This window comes from Anser anser (assembly GCF_964211835.1).
Source record: "Anser anser genome assembly, chromosome: 1".
Classification (NCBI taxonomy): Eukaryota; Metazoa; Chordata; class Aves; order Anseriformes; family Anatidae; genus Anser; species Anser anser.
In genome coordinates, this window is record NC_139720.1 from 65215139 (window position 1) to 65234137 (window position 18999).

General features: G+C 37.3%; 1 protein-coding gene across 2 annotated transcripts in view; it reads right to left on the reverse strand.

Moving 5' to 3' along the window:
• The window catches only part of KDM5A (lysine demethylase 5A), a 49013-nt gene that overhangs the window by 23119 nt on the left and 6895 nt on the right, over positions 1 to 18999 (reverse strand). For both annotated transcript variants that reach the window (XM_083819802.1, XM_083819801.1), the window contains exons 6-17: positions 14631 to 14736; positions 14001 to 14089; positions 10870 to 11028; positions 9187 to 9306; positions 7896 to 8054; positions 6184 to 6365; positions 4433 to 4595; positions 3519 to 3638; positions 2130 to 2324; positions 1832 to 2013; positions 1444 to 1568; positions 1041 to 1191 (exon numbers count right to left, since the gene is read on the reverse strand). In XM_083819802.1, the coding sequence (XP_083675928.1) occupies positions 1041 to 1191; positions 1444 to 1568; positions 1832 to 2013; positions 2130 to 2324; positions 3519 to 3638; positions 4433 to 4595; positions 6184 to 6365; positions 7896 to 8054; positions 9187 to 9306; positions 10870 to 11028; positions 14001 to 14089; positions 14631 to 14736 (1751 nt within the window). The remainder of the gene's footprint in view (positions 1 to 1040; positions 1192 to 1443; positions 1569 to 1831; positions 2014 to 2129; positions 2325 to 3518; positions 3639 to 4432; positions 4596 to 6183; positions 6366 to 7895; positions 8055 to 9186; positions 9307 to 10869; positions 11029 to 14000; positions 14090 to 14630; positions 14737 to 18999) is intronic.

Consider the following 18999-nt stretch of genomic DNA (forward strand, 5'->3'; position numbering starts at 1 on the left):
ACTATGCATGCAAAAATACAGAGTCAACTCTTATATTCAACATAGGAAATCCAAGTTAAGAAAAGTTTATCATACAACCGTTGGCACAAGAAAGGTGGTTACCTGACTGAATTCCTTACTACAGGACTTTTACTCCATGCACAGAAAGTATACAAGAGAAGGAAGAACACACTGATGAAGGCTTACTGACAGCAGAACAAGAGGACACATCCAGCAGATTGCCGAGGTAGCGCCAGGGAACAGAGTAACACTCAATAGGCCATAGCAAGGCAGGCAATACAAAGAACTAAGCTGCCAGAAGCCACCAAGGCAAGCTGCTATTTTTCAGCCACACATCAGTGCCCCCCATGGTCCTTGCCAACTAGAAACTGGTTCAAACTACAGACTCTGTTTTTGCTCTCTGCATTTCTCTGCTCCCCAAGATCTCATTCTCCCAGTCAGTGCTGGCAAGATGTGTCCTCTTCATCTCCCAGTAGTTCTACCAGCAGCACAAAGCATTCTACAATTTACTTGTGAACAGCTGGCAAAATTATAAATATTTGACAAATGCTACACCAGAAGCTTACCTCACCAACCACAAATATTTCCCAGTTTTCATGTACTCGGCTTTGCAATCCAATGTTTTAACATTTTCTTTCCTAGAGCAGTTTTATAAACCCATTCTTCATTTAAGCTACATACTTTGTCACACTGCCAAAAATTTAAACACTGATGTCAAGACTTACTTTTCATACTTGCTTCCTCCGTTTGTCTTTCCCTACAGGTCCCCACACGTTCAGAAAAATACCTTATCAGTGATCAAACAATGTTTCCGAAGGACTTCACATTTCAGTACATAGGTCAGGGGAAAACAGTATGTTTGACACACTCCAAGAGCTTTTTGGCCCTTTGTGTCACTGTATTTGTCTCCCCAACCTGTCAGTGAGCACTACGGGCAAACACCAAAAGAAGTTGGTAGGAAGTGAGAAATTCAGGGCTCTTACATTTTCAAGTCCAACCAAATAACAACTTTAGAAACTTTAAGGAAAAGCCTGTCCTACCTGTGTTTTTGCTTTTTGCTCAGAAGCAGCTGTGCTACTGAAGCACAGGTCTCTGCTTCTTTCACTGCATCTCTCAGCTTGCGGAAAAGATCATTTTCTGGGTATTTTCTGTCTTCAGCATCTTCCAACATCACTCTCAACTCAATTACATCTGTAATAATAGCGTATAGTTTGTACGCAGAAACAAAAGACATTTTAGATTGCTTCCAAAGCCTTCAATCAACGTTCCAACAGGCTAGTTCAATTTGAAATACACACTGATGAGTGGTATTACACTCTCAGTTTAGCTCATTTCTTTTTTCTACTAAACAATACATAGTGTTTTCTCTCATTAAAATGAGAACACAGGGGAAAAGAAAGTGGGATGTCCTGAAACTCCCGCAATGAACAACAGAAGTCTGACCTTTCTTGTGGTTGAGGTTGGCAGACAGAGCTTCTGTAACTCTACTGACCCAAGTGTCATAAGACTGTGCTCTAACTTTCACTCCATACAGCAAAGAAGGAAGGTCTTCCAGTGGGTACCGGTACCTGGAGATGAAGAAAGAAAATCAAGCAAGAGTATTAATGATCATACAAAACCCATGATATTGCTTATATTGAGTTCTCCCAGCTACAAGGCCAGAAACACAAACGTAAACTACCCTCTGCCTTGAATGCAAGAATCAAGCAAAGAGGATAAAAAACTCTTCAATTAAAGGAAGAAAAGCATCGCCAAATGTTATATTTGGTCACTGGACTTCAGCACACTACTGGATCTGGAAGAAAAGTTTAAAAAAAACACGCTTGTGTACCTTAAACACTTCTTCTGCATGGGACATGGACATAAATCAGATGGATGGTATAGGCACACCAGACGCTCAGGATTACAAGAACACGTAAGAGCTGACAAGAAGCACGTGGTTCTGCAAGCTGTGCACTGACGCTCATCATCTGGAACAAGTTCAAACACCTCTTCTTCAGACATCAACACTCCCTAACAAAAAAAATAAGACACTTGCTACAAACTCTAATCCAGGCAAGACAGAAAGGGAAGAGGGGAGCAAAATTCCTTTTGCAAGTAAAGTGAAAGAGTTGCCTTTTATTACTCACCATCTGTACAACAGACTCCCTTAAGCGTGTTTCTTCCTCTATCATTAATGTCATCTCCTTGCAGACCATGGCAGCCAGCCCAACATCCAAGCACTCTGGATCTGCAGCCATCTTGAAGATCAGCTCTTCATGGGAGAAAACACAATGACGTCCTAGCCTTCGGTAATGACTCACACACTGACGTCCAATTGGAAGCTACAAAAAACAGAAACCATGTCTCTTATTTTGGGAAAAGACATCTCAAGACCATCTCTTACCCCTTACTTTCCTTCCTTTCACAAAACCTGTGAAAGACTGAGACTCAGAAATACCATTATACCTTTCGTGACGGAGACAACTACAAAAGCATTAAATCCTATCACAGATGAGGATAAAGAAGATATCCATTGGCATGTTGGGGGGCAGGCAGGTATCTGCCATAACCTAACTTACAGACACACATTTCAGAGCTGTCCTAAGCTCTTTTTACTTTCAGTGGACAGAAACTGGAACCATAAAGAAGTCAGCCAGTCTCTGCTAAGGTGAAATACACTGCCCTCTGGAAATTACTATGCATGGACTAAAAGTTAACCGAAACTGGCATCACACATTTTGTGGCCTTTAAAGCAAAAAAAAAAAAAATTACCTAAATACTAGATGAATTTGCTACGGATTTCTGGGTTACATTTTGCATAAACAAAAGAAATTTCACATGCCTTGTGTCAGTTTTTAAGTTTTCCTAGGGGCTATACACAGACCACATCATGAGCATAGAAAAAGGGACCACTGACAATCCTGCAGAAAATTTCTCTGATGAATGAATAAACATGTCTGGTTAACAACTAGGAGTCCTATTTAAATGTATTAAAACAGAAGTTGGAGATAAATAAACTACAGATGTGATCTTATCTTCCAACTGTAAACCCTGGATAGTGATAGGACACACTACTGACATCTTACTGAAAAAGAATCCACATAAGCTATGCTCTGCCGTGCCATGGCTATCAGAACATGGACTAATATAATTAAAACATGCAATGAGCTGGCTCAAAAGGAGAACAAAAGACAGTTATATAGCTACCTCCAACATACAAATGACAACAGATATTCAATACAGTACATTAATCTATGTGAAATCCAGAAAGATGCATTCCAGAAATACTAACTAAAGGTACAAAGGTACTGTGAAATCAATAGTTGAAAAGGAAGACTAAATCCAGAAGCTTCAGTTTGAAGCTGTTTAAAATTGTGTGCTCAAAATCATTTTCTGTAATGTAAATTAACATCAGTCCCACTGTTGTACCAGGAACTATAAACATAAAACATACTGTGTAGTATAAAAGCTACTAACACTCTCTTTGCAAAAGGTCACCTAGCAGAGTCATATGAAACAAATACAAAAGAACAGACCCAGTCAGCAGTGCAGAAGTTCACAGCTTCAGCAAAGTTGTATCCCTGGTTAAACCCAGAGTGATAGGCACGAGGAAAGGTCACAACAAACTCGCCAGCGCACTGATTGGTCCTGTATACCTAATACAAGCGAGGATAAAAGGGAAAAAATAAAAATGAACTTGCAACAGAGGTTAAGACATTATTATGCGGTGCTTGAACAACACTTTCTTTACCTATGAACCACCACAGGCAAAATAGCTACCTCTTAAGCGTTAAGGGTTGGTTCTGTCATCTTAACGTGAATCCTCAGTTCATAGCCTTACTCAAAAAAAGCTAGATATCTAAGTCAACAGTTTAAAACTCTCTTTATGAAACCCGAAAGGGATGTTTCTCTATCATTATTTAATCCATCAGACCACAAAGTGCAAAAGCTTTTGGAAAGAGGTTATGGTTTGCTTTTCTACAGTATTTGCCAGAGAAGAAATTTATCTTAACAAAAAAGCAAATGATAGTGACTGCTGCTTAAAGGTCTGCTGTCAATAATGTTTGGTCAAAACAGTTTGTAAAGCTGAGATTTTCATAAAACATAAATATTTCACTGCCAAAAAATATTAAAACCAATTCACAGACAAATATGCTGCTATTGCAGGAGTTATTTTCAATAAAAATGAAATGTAACACAATGTACTCTTGTTCTGTAAGATATTTTTTGTAAGAAGTTTGGCACGCTCTTCTCATGTGAGATGATTAAAATTTCATGGGGATGATAGAGAAGGATTCTAGAAAATGTATTTTAAAACCACTCCATAACTAATGAATTGGAGATGTAAACATCCACTACAGAAATTCTTCAGAGTTATGTCAAACAATTGTTACAGAAATTTGGCACAGAATGACAAAGTGAGTGGATAAAATGCTCATGTTCTACTCACTGGTACACCATGTTCCATCAATACATTGGGGTTCATGATAGTGACCAGCTGATGCAGGAGATCAGGCTGGGATTCAAATAGCTCAGGAGCTAACTCCTTCATCACATCCTCCAGTTGCTCTGCTGCATGAGAGGGCACGCCATACCACGTCTTTGGCTCTCCCCTAATAAAATAACCACAATAATCAATATGTTGCTTACAGAAAAGCAATGATGCCACCCAATGATGCCACCCAACTGCAAAGTGTACTTCTAACACCACTGTGCACACAAACCAAGTATTTTACATGTAGGCACAAAATCATCTTTAATCAAAAACGACCTTCACTGTGTATCATTTTCACCTGAAAAAACAATTACTCTACAACACAATTCTCAACACGCCTGACAGCAGATTTGCCATGACAAATCTAAGAAGGAAGATACTGTCATTTACCATGCTCTAAAGGGATAAAATGGGCAATCCTTTTACTTTAGGAAGCAGAAAGAAAATTCATCAAGCAAAATCTTTGCCATTACAGCCACTGTTTAATAGGAAAAAAAAGATCGTTGTATTACTTCATTCTCTCAATTAGTTTTGAAGAAGTCTTATGTCTGAAACCAATAGCAAAGTATACCACATACACAAAGAATGAACAAAATACCAGTGTGATGAAGTATAATCAATCCCTCTAATATACATAACCAGTTACTAAAATAACAGTGGTTCACTGGACCCTTACGACAGAAGATACTTAATAAAATGGGTTAGTTAAGTATGAGAGAAGAAAGGACACACAGGGCCAAAACCAAACAGAATTACTTGAGAACGTATCATTCTAGTCTTTCCAGTCCTGCGTTAAGCAAAATAAGCTGTAATGATCTAGAATCTAAAGTATCGAAATTTTGGGGTTTTATTAATTTTTTTTTTTACTAAGAAGTACAAGTAATATCTGCTGAAATATCTGAATCAATTTACATAGTATTTGCTATCTAACTATATTAATAACCTTATTATCACCAACCCTCCCAGAAGTTAGACAAGGAATGGTGTAGCATTTTCTTTGGTTCCTACAGGCTTCAGTGACATCTGCTGGTCGGACATAGCTAGCAAGCCCCCGTAAGTATGTACTGCTCTGTATCTGGCTGGGCTGCTGGAACTCACCAGCTGACACAAACTCCTCACATCCTGATCCAGTTAACAGCATGCTATGAGGACAATAACTGAACTCTAAACAAACCGAATCCTCCTCCTCAACCTGTGGATCAGATCTTACTAGCAAACAGTTCTCCAGAAACGTGCAGTCACAGTCTAAAGGCTATCAACTTATCCTTACCAGATGTACAACAAACGTTCCTTTCTGAAGGGGTGCTTCCTACAGCCTCCCCTCGTCCTACTCCCCTGATAAACTGGGAAGACTGCAATGCAAGCAGTTAATCTGTCAATATTCCACACTATATTCCACACCAGTGAACTCCAAGTCAGTTCAAAACCAAAAGCTTTCTTAGAAAAGATGTTAGCCTCTAAACCATGATTTTGCAGTGATACTACATTGTTGGCAACACAAGAATACTTAATCAGATCATGAAAAATATCAAAGTGCTTAAAACAGTACGTGTGTTCTCCTTTTCATTTAAGAATATGGACTGCTCATTGTGTATAGCTTTTGGTTTAAAAGTCGTCAGGAAGCATAGGTATTTTCAACTAAAAAAACAAATTCACTAAAAGCAAACAAGGAAGTGCAAGATAGATGTGCAAAGGAGGGCCCATACCAATGCAGGTAGTTGATGGAATAGCTCCAGTGGTCTTCAATATGCCAGCAAAATGAGGAGAAGCACATCCCTACATACAGCCAAGGTACCTTCATGCCAGAGATGTCAGCATTGATATGAGCAAGGACTGATTGTTCCAGAATTGGCATGTTATTCAAGTTCCAACCAGAAAGTGCATAATCCTGCAAGAAAGAAAAGGAGAAAATTCTCAACAAATCAGATGACCGTAAGGACATCAACTCTAGAAAAGAGAAGTACTAAGAAAGATCAGCTTATCCATTTCTATAGCAGACACTGCACAGTATTCTCCAACAATGAAGTACCTGAACTAGGAAATACTTCCTTAAACTCTTTAGTCGGCATTTAATCAGACTATGGGCTATGTATGTTGAAATACTAGGACTGGCCTTATTCTTTGAATCAATGCTCATCTACTTAAACTTTGATCCCTCCCCCCAAGTTTCATGCATTTCTGAAGGAAAAAAAATACCAACACTACCAGAAAAGCAAAAGATAGAAGTCTTCAATAAAACAGGATAACTTATAATTGTAAATACCACAATGAAATTCATGGTATTATTTCAGCTTTTGAGAGACCTGCTTTACTATGCTGCAGTTTATCTTGATCTTCATAAATTATTTCAGCAAGTTCTCAAGAGAAGAAATTCCCACACTTATTTCACAGAAATCAGCATCACCAGTTAAACAATTCTACCTTTACTTCAAAATGTGCTCAAGTCTGTACAAAAAAATGAAAATTCAGGCTGCCGCTACCATTCTTCTTTCAACCTTAACGAAAGCTGTTAGCACACATTCAGTCAGCTTAGGCATATCCTATAGTTGCTGAATAGAATGGTCCCACCCTCACCTCAGCCACGTTACTGTTGTTTCCTTCGCACTGACACTAAAGATAAAGCAGTGAGTCCAATGATCTGGCTAGAAAGATTTTTTTTTTAATTACTACTTTCATACAAATAGATCAACAAGCATTTCTGACTCACCAAGCAGTTACAAAATCATTGCACCGCCAAAGGTGCAGGTAGGAAGGTGCAGACATGGGTGGAAGACAACAGTGAGCAGGATTACCTTTTCCAGGGATTGGAATGAATTGATTTGGGTGCTGTGTAATCATGAAAACACACCCTTAATCTCATTTTCTAAGAATTCAAACACATAAGCAGCCATAAAATTGATATGCTACAGTAAGGTCTCATGAAAAGTAGGTAATATACTTACCAGATATTCTTTATCTTATTTTCCATAATAGGATGCTACAACTACATTTTTTTCGTTCTTACAGTATGCACAGCCAGAAAAACAAGCTAAATCTGATTAGCCTGTTTTATTTATTATGAACCTCCTAAGGAGGTTAGAATTATGTTTCGGTAGATAACTCTTCAGAACAAGAAAGGAGAATCTTATCAGTTTCCTTACACTTGGATATACCATAATACAGGCAAAGATACGCAAGTTGTTAAATGATATAAAACAGGTGTGACTTCAATCATGACAAACAGCCTAGCTATCAGCAACCTGATCTGGAAAAGAACCTAAACTGTCAGATTAATGCCCTGCTCAAAAAGAATGTTAAGTGTAAGCAAGAGTTTATTAATTTTCATTATAAAAACCACATTGATTCCAGACTTGTATTCTTATTGTGAAATCTTATGCAGGGCAAGGAATGGGGTTGGTTTGCATCTCCTGTTTCTCACCTCTTCCTCTGGCATCAACTTTCGTCGGCCATCCTTCACTGGAAAGCCACTTCCAAAGTCCTTGGATGATATATCAGCTCCATATTCTACAATGACATCTTCTTCTATGCTGCTCACCAATCTCCAGAATTCCTTTTCCACAAGCTCAGTGGGAACCATCTGAATGAAAAAAAAAAAAAAAGTTAGGGTATGTGCAGACAAGATCCAACCTAAAGGCTATCATTTAAGCAATCCACTGTTATGAATCCCCCACGTATCTCCAAATACCAAGGACACTCCACCTCACCCCTCCACTCCTCAGTGTCATACAGTTTGGCTTGTATTCCTTAGTAGCAGCTGCAATGAAATAGAAAGAGAATGCCACATCATGAGGGATGAAATGAACAAAAAAGATGAGGTTACCAGAAGTGCAGCTAAAAAAACGTTAATTCTTGATGGACAAAAAGGGAGGAGACAACCAGCAGAATCCAAGCAGCAAACAGAATAAATAGCGTTCATATTCCAAACTATTTCAGAGGATAACAACCAAAACCTCTGAGTAACAGCACGAAAATTCCGATAAATGTGTTCAAGAGTGTAGTCTTCATATATCTCATTACAACCCCTATTTATAAGCATTTAGTTATGAAGCTTGTTAGAACAAAATAAGGAACGAAGCTTATTTTACAGTGTCCCAAAGCCATACAATAAATCAAAGTCCTTAAAAGCTGGAAGCTTTGACAACACTGCCCATAAATTACCAAAGAACACCAAGAAGAAGTAGTTTGGTGTTTCATGCAGTATGTATGACAGTGGAATAACGAAGGTGTGCCAAAACAGACGTGCCAGTTTTGGAAATGCTGCTGAGGTGCAGAACAACACACAAACCACAACCCACAAAAGATTGACAGACTCAGTCTATTTATTGACTTGTTTGCAAGGAAAGACTGTAACAGGGAGAAGAACAATCCTCTGAATAAACCAAACCAAGACAAAAGCCATAGAAAGGGTGAGAGAAAGACCCCTATGACAAACTAGAGCAGTCCTATACTTGGTTTAAATAATCAAAAAGGGAAAAAACTTAAATGGAGTACAGCCCTATAAGCAATAAAGCTATCTGTCCATCACAGGAGAAGGGTGAAATGAAGTTGAAGCGAGACCAGATGCCAGAAAGTTAAATCATTTGTTTACATGTTTGAAGCTTATTGTGCCTCTTTATACAAACCTAAGATGCCTCAGCAGAAATTCAGGATCAGCTGAAACATCTTTTCTTTTTCCCCTACAAGGAATGACAACAAAAGTTGAAACTCACGTGGACTGGCATGTTGAAATAATCAGACTTGAAGTTATCAGCCATTTCACCAAAGCTCTGGAGAGTATATTCCCTGACAGCTTGTTCAAATCCAAAGGCCTCACGGGGTTTGTTGCATTCCTAAGAGATGACACATGAAAATATTGTTCCCTGCAGACTATGATACACAATCACACTTTTTGTTTTTCTCTAAAACACACCAGTGTCCATCTGAGTCCTTACCAAACACAATAAGCTATCAGTTTTGAATGCTCTTCTTAGCTGAGGAAGTCCTACCTCAATGGAAACAAAGCAGAATTAATTGTATGGAAGCTAACGTAACACGGTAAACCCCAACACTACACACTTCTGCTTGCCTGTCCAAGCTACGTGTCATCATCTGTTCTGTTAGCAGCAGAGCGTGACAGTGCACAAGAAGAATTTACTGAATTTACACTGGATTCAAGTACCTGCAGAATAGCTGCACAGGAAGTCATCCTGCCAGTGCTTCAGTCTTACCATAGCGTAACATCAACTGATTTAGCACAATGGAAGTATGAACGAGGAAGAAGAAAATCAAAACAATGCAACACGTACCAAAGCAGCTGACTAGTAACATCTAATAACACAAAGTCCATCTGACAAAATTTCAAATCTTCCGCTGTCCTATAATCATGCCAGGAGTCCAAAAAGACCAACTTACGTTTCTGCTACTGTTCCCATCCATTTCTACAATGCCTTTTTCACACAATGTTTATATATACAAGACATATTTGAGCACAAACATGACACGAAACTTAGTGGCTTAATAGCCTTTAGTCATAATGAAACCAGACTGAAGAGGAATTCAAGATCAGTAGTTTCTTTTTCTTTGGGGAAATGAGTATATAAATAAGTGAGCATGCATTACTGCCCCTTTCTGGAAAAAACGTGGTCTAGAAACATGGTCTTTTTTAAAAAAGTTAAAGCCAGTGACAAAATTACAGCTTTAGAAATAGCAAGCTTTTTTCATCTGAATTCTACACCTACCTATATCCTGAGCTTGCAAAATTTGTTTTCTTATGGCAAATATCAAGCCAATAAACTGATGTTTGCTGCCTTTAGGCTGGTGATCGATCATCACTTTGAACGTGGTATTTTTTGAGCAATGAAATTCAAACTAGCTTCCACTTTTGGAGCCTTAACAGTTGCTTTCTGAGTCTAAACCAAATCTAAAATAGCTAGTTTTTAAATTAGTTCTTTCACTTTCTGCAACAAGCTATTCTGAACAATGTCATAATGACTTCTCAATAATCAAAGCTCCCTGCTATGCCCAAATCACATGCTTTGATTACTTTGTTGCTTAGAAAACCTTTCATCACTGTGCTTAAACACCTATCACAACCCTAATTCTCACTTAATTCCCTGCTACCAGCTCATCAAATTGAGTTTCAACTCTTAAAATATAAAGGGTAGAGTTTTAGCTTTCACATGGCAGTGTCATAAACAAAAGTTATACCCAGGCTCTGGAAGGAATATTTCTCTCTCCTTAAAGCTCATCGGCCAAGAACAGCTGGAGATTCACAGTTCATATCTTGACAAAGTTCCAGAGAAAACCACAGCTCCTACTCAGATGGAACAACAATGAGAGCTGAACTGCAGCTCTTCTGATCTTTTCTGGACCACAACCATACATAAAAAGCTCAAGTAGTTCTTCAACCATACCTCTGCAACACACTTTGGACACCTCCAATCACCCTTTGGTACATCAGGTAAAGGAGGAATCAAGCAAAAAGTGTGATAGCTGTCATCACATCCATCGCATAGTAGCAGTTTGTCTTCATTATTTCCTCTGCCACAGAACAAGCAAACATACAAGTCAACCTGCGTAGAGAAAAAAAAAAGTTGTTATAAAAGTTTCTTCACCCAGAACCTGCCTTCCTTTTCCTAGCAAAGAAAGGATGTAATCCTGAAGTTCAATATAAACATCAACGCAACCTTCTCTGGCTGTTGAGAAGCACTGATAACGATTGTGCTTCAGTCAGGGTGGAGGGGAATAACTGGAAATAACTGCTGGAAATAACTATTCAGTTCAGTTGGGTAATTGTTTTCTAGGTAACTCAGAGTAGCACCTCATTTGTTATTCCAAGGCAAAACAGTAGGCTACAGTTTTTAAAACTTTATGCTCTCCCTCTCTTTGAGCTTCAAGCACTGAAAACAATTCAAAGTGAAATCACTACAGACAATTTTTGGAGATATTCTTTAATCACATGCTATTTCAGAAACATACACACCATCAATTGCAACAGAGCAGTGATTATGTTCACAATGGACAAGGAATGAGGACAAAAAAACTAACATACAAATTTAAATTAAATTCCAAGGGAAAGGGGAGGAAACTGATGTAAAGGTACAAAATCCTTTCTTGTTTTTCCCGAAACAGAGGATATAAATTCCAAATGACAGAAGTGTTAAACACAACAGAGAGAAAAAAAATGCACGGGTCTGTCCAAGACCACCTCTCAACAAGAACAACACTGATTGGGAGATGTGTCTCAGGGACATCATCAGGTTTCAAATTTTCTCTGCTACTGCTTCATGTACTGTCCGAAGGACTTTTACTTTAAACATTTAATACAGAACCAAAGATCTGTGATGTAATCTAAATGAAGAAATTGTGTATTATACAACTAAAAAAATATCTTCCATATAAACATTTAATAACAATATCAACTTCACAAATAACACTTGTTTCCAAATTCTGCTACTACTACGCTCACAGTCACTGAGCAACTCAGGTTCGATATATTTTCCTCACTCGGCTAAAAATCCTCCAGAAGTGGTGGGTTTAGTTTGGGGGGGGGGGCTAGGAGGGATTTGTTGTTTTTTTCTTTCTGGTCAGGCTGTCATAAAAACATGTGCTTTTCAGTTCATTAAACTCACACAGTTATGTCAAACACATGAAATCAACCCCATCTGAGTTATGCCAGCCTAGTTAAGTACGCAACTTCCTAGCTATGCAATAATAAACTTCTCTAAGGGAAGATTGCTTAATAACAATCTTAAGAAACAATTTTAGAAAATAATGCAGGTCTACCAAGAAACCCAGCATTTTCCCCTTTTTAAGACCAAAAAAGACCACTTAAATATGGAAGATCATATCTATCTTAAACGAGTTAACAAATAACTAGTTACTTTTCTTGCAAGTATATAAAAGGGAAAAAGGGTACCTTAGCAACCTATCAAACGTTTCCAGGTTCTCATCCCAAAACTAAAAATGCATTAAAATGTTAGTTATAATAGGAGTCTATTCTATGATACTTACTAGTTACCTGTTGCTGATAATACCTTCTTCCCTCAAAATTCATATGAACTTACACATTTTTTTGTCAACCCAAGTGATGATTTGTCAAACACAAAGACTGCCTTGAAATATGTATTCACGAAATGCAGATCTGTGGTTACACAGTAACCACAAGTAAGCCTCCTAGCCATGTAATTAAAAAACAGTAAGACTATAATGATATATGATTATAGATTTCAGAAGGGGGGAGGGGAGGATAAAAAGAAAAAAGGTATATATTATTTCATTGCCTCTCACAAAAGCGTAAATGAATGAGAGAGAAGTATAAACAAAACTGCAGCACAGTATTTTTCAGACAAGTTATATAAGGCTAACATATCACCTGTGCACTTCAAAATTGCTTTCCTTGAAGATCTCTCATAGCATTAAAAAAAAAAAGGGATGGAATCAAATGGACTAAGTCACAGTATTTCAGAAGACTCTAGTTAGAGGAATTCAGTTCCACAATAGCAGTTCTGTTGCTACAGTATTTTCATTTTCTCTTTTAGACAGGAATAAACAGAAAGTATACAAATATAGTCTTCTATACAGAAGAAGATGCCGGACAAAGTATTTTTAAATGAAAGCATACTTTAACAAAATGGTTGCAATACTTACACTGCCTAGGAATACCATCTACTCAGTAGTAACACAATTTAAAAGAAAATTCAAGTCACAAACTCTAACAGCTACAATGGCACAATGATCTGTTTAAGTGTCCAACTTCTCCCACATTTTCTTCCCCAGGAGGCATTTTCACATATAAAAATATGATTACTGGAGGCTTTTGGCTGCCTTGGCCTTCCATGGTCTAACTTAAAATAAACTTTTGTAAGTGTTCTTGGGCTGAGAAAAAAAACAGCTAAATTCTTAGTGAATGAGTCTACCTCTAAAGACATTAAAAGCACGTCTTCATTCACTGTTGTGTGCACATGCGAAATTATTACACTAAAATTGAAAAGTAATGTGCTACTAAAAATATTAAGAACAGCAATACACTACTTTTCCGTGGTCAAACATCAGAGAGCTTAACATTTCATTTTTCCCCTTGGGTTCTCTCCTAATTTCTTCCTGCACCAACTCATATAATGACTAGTTTAAACTCAAAACAGCAAAGACAAGATAAAAACAGCTAAAAATGCTAATATCAAAATACTGAAATACTGGAGCGCATCACACGAATTTAATGGAAGATAAGTTGTATCATTGCTCCACAAAGGGGAGCTCAATCTGAAATCAAGCTGCTGAAGACATGCAAGAAGTGCGCAGCAAAGGAAGTCCTCAAACCTGTAATCAGCAAGTACCTTCATGTTGTAACACCCTTCCTGTCTGGAAGATTAAAACCTACGCATAAATTATTTTCCAAAATATTGTTCATTTTTCCCACGCTAGCAGTATCATCTGTGGCAGTGTCCATCCACTTACTTGTATGTGAGGGATTTTCAGGGGAAAAAAAACAGTAAATCGTGGAATTTTTTATTATCTGAAACCACAGTAATAGAACAAAACTTACAAAGTTGACAGAAAGAGTTCCTTTGCGTTGCCTCATCTGCATTCCAAATGCTTCTGATCTGGTTCCCTTGCGTCTTCGTGTCACCTCATCTTTAAGTAAAATAAAGTTAAATGTTATTAATATCACATGACACAACTTGCAAAAAAACCCCACAGGTGTCCAGTTGGGTGCCCTGCCTTTCATATCAGAAACTACCTGATGGTCCACAGAAAGACAAAATGCCTTGCTGTAACCTAACCACATAAACAGGGATTAGGAAAATGTATTTTGCTTACCCTCACGGTTCATCCCAATTGCCTCACAAAACAGAGTGAATTACACTCATAATTTGTGCACTTAGCTGGTGGGATCAGTTTCAGAATCATCAAATCCTGTTTTCCCTTTCAGTCATTCAGTTCATGCAACAGCTGCTTAATTGTTATGGTTACTATGTAATACATAAAGAGATGAAACTTTGCCAAGTTACATGAAGCACCCTGTAAATCTTTCTCATGAATTAAAATCTAAAATACTTGGCTTTTTTTTCCAGTTACAATGATTTGCTTACTTCTTAATGTTGTCTCTGGAGACATGCAGAAAGATTTAATAGCCTTACTACTTTACAAAGCAATGAGCCCAATATTTAATTACCCTCTTTATCCTTTGCTCCCAACGCCAGTCCCATCATCTTGGGTCCAGCTCCAAAGATCTGCAGCTTCTTGAGTTCAGTATTTCTACTCATCTCTCCTGCCTCTGCCTAAAAATAAAAATACGACCACATCAGCACAAACTAACAATACTTCTCCTCCAGCTCTCCTCGTCATTTGCTTATTTTTCAATCTCATAATACCCAACATCAGCTTTTCAAACAAAAGGCAACAGAGGCATGAAAAGACATGATTTTCTTTTCCTAAAGCCAACAAGTGAATGCAAATGGAGTAAAAGACAGCATTTTTATCCCTACTTTCCAAATGATTTCCCACTTAGCATCAGGCTAACCACAGAAAGTCATCTATACAGCAAACAAAAGAACTACGTCTGACATTTATCAAAAAAATAATTAAGAATGCCACAGCATTATTTTCCAAAACTACCATGATACCATGAAGTGCTTTGAAGGGAACACAAATCATGTTTCAACAAGGGCTTTTATATACTTCCTTGAATAGACAAATGGCACTGAGTTCCAATCTATTTCCTGGGTTTACTCATGATGGCAAGCTATAACTGAGATCACAGCAACTCGTACCTTTGCAACCTCAAAATCAGAGATGAAAAGACCTGTTAAGCTAGATGACACACCTCCACAGACCTGCAGTCCCATTGCTTCCTGAAGCATTCCGTTCAAGCGAACTTCTTCCTGTCCCCCATTAACAATCAATCTCATTCTCCCACATCACATCTGCTAACCTAGCAGCACAAAGAACCTCAATTTTCTGATTTTATCTACAATGCAATCACCTTGGTATTTGCATTTACGTTGTCGCCTTTCATGTTGAAAACCCTTTCTAACACTGATAAAGGCCACTAAATTGTCACCATTCACAATCTTCCTCCTGAAATTAACTGATCCTAAAAGATCTCAGCAAGACTATCAATTTAGAAGACCGGTGTCTAGTTCTGAAGTGGCTATCTTCACATAGCTTACTCATGTTATTTTGTCTGTTATTCTCCACAGAATTAAGACCTGATTTGTCCCATATGAAATAAGCTCCCCTGGGGAGACAAACATTCACAGTTTTCAATCAAAACAACCAAAAAGACCTCTCCCAGAAAGTGCTTAAAATAAGAAATTCAAATGTACTTTTAGCAAAGCTCGACGTAGATCCATTTCCATTTAATCAGTTGCTTTTTTCTGTTGCCAGAACACAGGGAAAGAAATCTCTTCTCCTAGTCGTTATTACCCAGGGGAATTTTAGCGATATTTAGAGGCCCTGTTCCCACTGAATTGCGTGTTCAATCTTTCCTAAGTGATTATCACTAATATTCTACTTTTGAATATTTATGAATTCAACATTGCTATTAATTTCCGTTTAGATTTATATATTTTTTTTATTATTTGTTTGTTAAGTCCACTCTGAGATTGCACCCCAACTAGCAAATTTTACGTCATAAACTCTTCAATATTTGGCTAACAAGTCATGAGTAAACACGGACTTATTTTTGCTGTATGGAAAAGCCTACAACCTAGAGACTTCACAGGTCCCATTTGAAATTTGTTCATATTTTGTCCGTTTTCTCAATGAATAGAACTTGACCGAATCAACCCACATCACAGATCTCATCACAGTATGATTTTCCATCACTTCAGCAACATTTATTAATGCTCTCCAAAATTTCCCTCCTGCTGTTGTGACCTAAAGTAAGTTTCTCAATGATGCCCAAAAAATAATTCGACTATCATATTTACTAAAAGTAAATCACTAATGTACAACCATCCTCTTTAGTTTTATAGCATTGATTAAAAATGTGTTGCCTAAATAAGATTTTCATAACACCATTGCCCGTATTTATTTCGATTCCACTAAAACTAAGTGGATATAATCCACTTACTTTTCCATGCTCAGGCCAAAAAAAAAGCTATACTGTTAAAAAAAAAAAAAAAGATTATATATTAAAATGTAAGCAGATTTAAAAAAAAAAACAGATTCCTGTATAACCTTACAAATACTGCAAGGCTATTGATAGCGTAAGTTGTGAAAACCAAAAGCATTCACAAGGCTTAATGAGGAGTCTTTCCGTGGTATCCTTCACGATAGCATAGAAACACCCAACTCAAAACTGTGAATACATGAAAAGAGATATCCTGCATTCCTTGCCATCTTTTCACTATTAATAGTACAAAACTTCATGTTCTTGCATTAGTTTTTTTGTACAACGAAAAGCAAAATTAACTTGATTAAATTTAAATTCTTCTTCCTGAAGGATGCTTGATGAAGATAACTTTCTTTTACTTTCTCAACAGAAACACTACCCAAAGGCTTTTCTTGTATAAGGGCAAATCATGTAACATGACGAGAAGAGCTGCAAACAAGAATTCAAATATTTGTGTGCTTTCCCCATTTGTCAGCATCTCCCAGAGTTCTTTTGTTTTACTAAATTATTGCCATCAGATAAATCTCTCAAATTAAAAAAAAAAGAAATTTCACTTTATTGTTATTCTAAAACCATCCACAATTGTTTTTAGTTTTTCCCAAGCTTGCTTGGATATTAATATCCTTATTATTTATCAAAATTGATCATCTTTGACCAGACAGCACTTAATTATCTTTTTCTTCCAGCACAGCATTTCCTTACCAGAACTCATCATGATGTAACCTCATTAGATAAATCCCTTGTCAGTTAAAATACATCCTAAAGGATAACTTGTGCAGATTTTTTCCCCATAAGATTCCCTTATATTTAACTTATCTTTAAGGATATTCCACTTTCCCAATCTGAATCATCCTTTTTGTTTTTGTTGTTTGTATCTTTACAAGCCTTTCGTAAGTATTTCAGTTGCCCTTCTCCACATTTTATTTAATAGCTTTCTTCAGAAGAAAGAGAATGAAGCGTTCCATTTATTTTTGAACAGAATGTCTCATAACTAAATTGTCCTCTTTCTTTTTGGAAATAAAACTCCTTCTTTCACAAAGGAGAATTGTCATTCCCTATTTTCTTTCATTTTTTACTTTAAAAAGATAAAAAATGTGGTTTTCTAAAATCTGTCATCTCCTACTACTGAAGATCTCTGTTTATTCAAGTAATCTCCAATTACTACCTTTATAGTAATATAAAGTGATATTATTATTAAAGCGATTATTATTATTAAAGTGATATTTATATAGTGACAGGACCCACAGGAATGGTGTCAAGCTGAGGCAGAGGAGATTTAGTCTAGACATCAGGAAGAGGTTCTTCACTGAGAGGGTGGTCACATACTGGAACAGGTTCCCCAGTGAAGTAGTCACTGCACCAAGCCTGTTGGAGTTTAGGAAGTGTTTGGACTGTGCACTTAGTCACATGGTCTAAAATTTTGGGTAGACCTGTGTGGTGCCAGGAGTTGGATTCGATGATCATTACGGGTCCCTTCCAACTTGGGATATTCTATGATTCTATGATTATGCCTTCTTACTCTTTTCCAATTCATGTGCAAAAAGATGCAGAGCATCTTTGGAAAATACTGTTAGATCTTGGAAAGTCTTCTGAGATGCAGTGTTCAGTGTAGTCAGCCATGACCACTACCCACCCAGGCATTGGACTACCCAGCATATTACACAATTGCTAAGATTCCCAAGCTAGAATAAAATGGCATTTATTTAGCAGGTTGTTGTTTTGTTTTGTTTTTTTAAACATTGTTTTTAGTCTGTGCCCTGAAGAATACTTAAATAATCTCTGGTAAAATTCCAGGTATGCACTTCAAACAACATACAGAGCACTGTCTATAGAGAGTTACACTGAAATCTCGAACAGTTTCTAAGCGTTCCCCAGATATCTACGCCTCTACCATTTGTGGCTACTGAGGACAAATTTCTATTTCTAAATACAGTTCCAGAGTTGATTTTACATATTTGTACATAGCCAAAGAAGTATTTCTTGATTGTGTTCGAAGCTACGTGAGTAGGTTGAGTTTTTCCTGTACTTAAGAACTCATTCTACCTATTTTAGTAACTGTAATGCTTAAATGATAATGTGGCTGATGGCCTTTTAAAAGGCATTTAAATACATATATATATATATATATCTATGCTGACTTTTTGCAGATCATCCAAGTAAAAATCCTCTCTCACTTCTGAAACGCAGCACCTTTAAGTGAAATGAAGTAGCTATGCTGTACCAGGATCACCCCAGAAAGATTTTTCCAATGAGAAATGAGAGGTATCATTATTATACTAAATTCAGCAGGAGAAAAGATCCCATGGGACGTTAATAACATCATAATGCTTTTATGCCAGTGTGACCTCTTTCCTCCTACATGGTATTATGCTAGAAGATTGGGTCAAATCCAAAGCCAAATTCCACTTAATGAATGGCTGCTGCA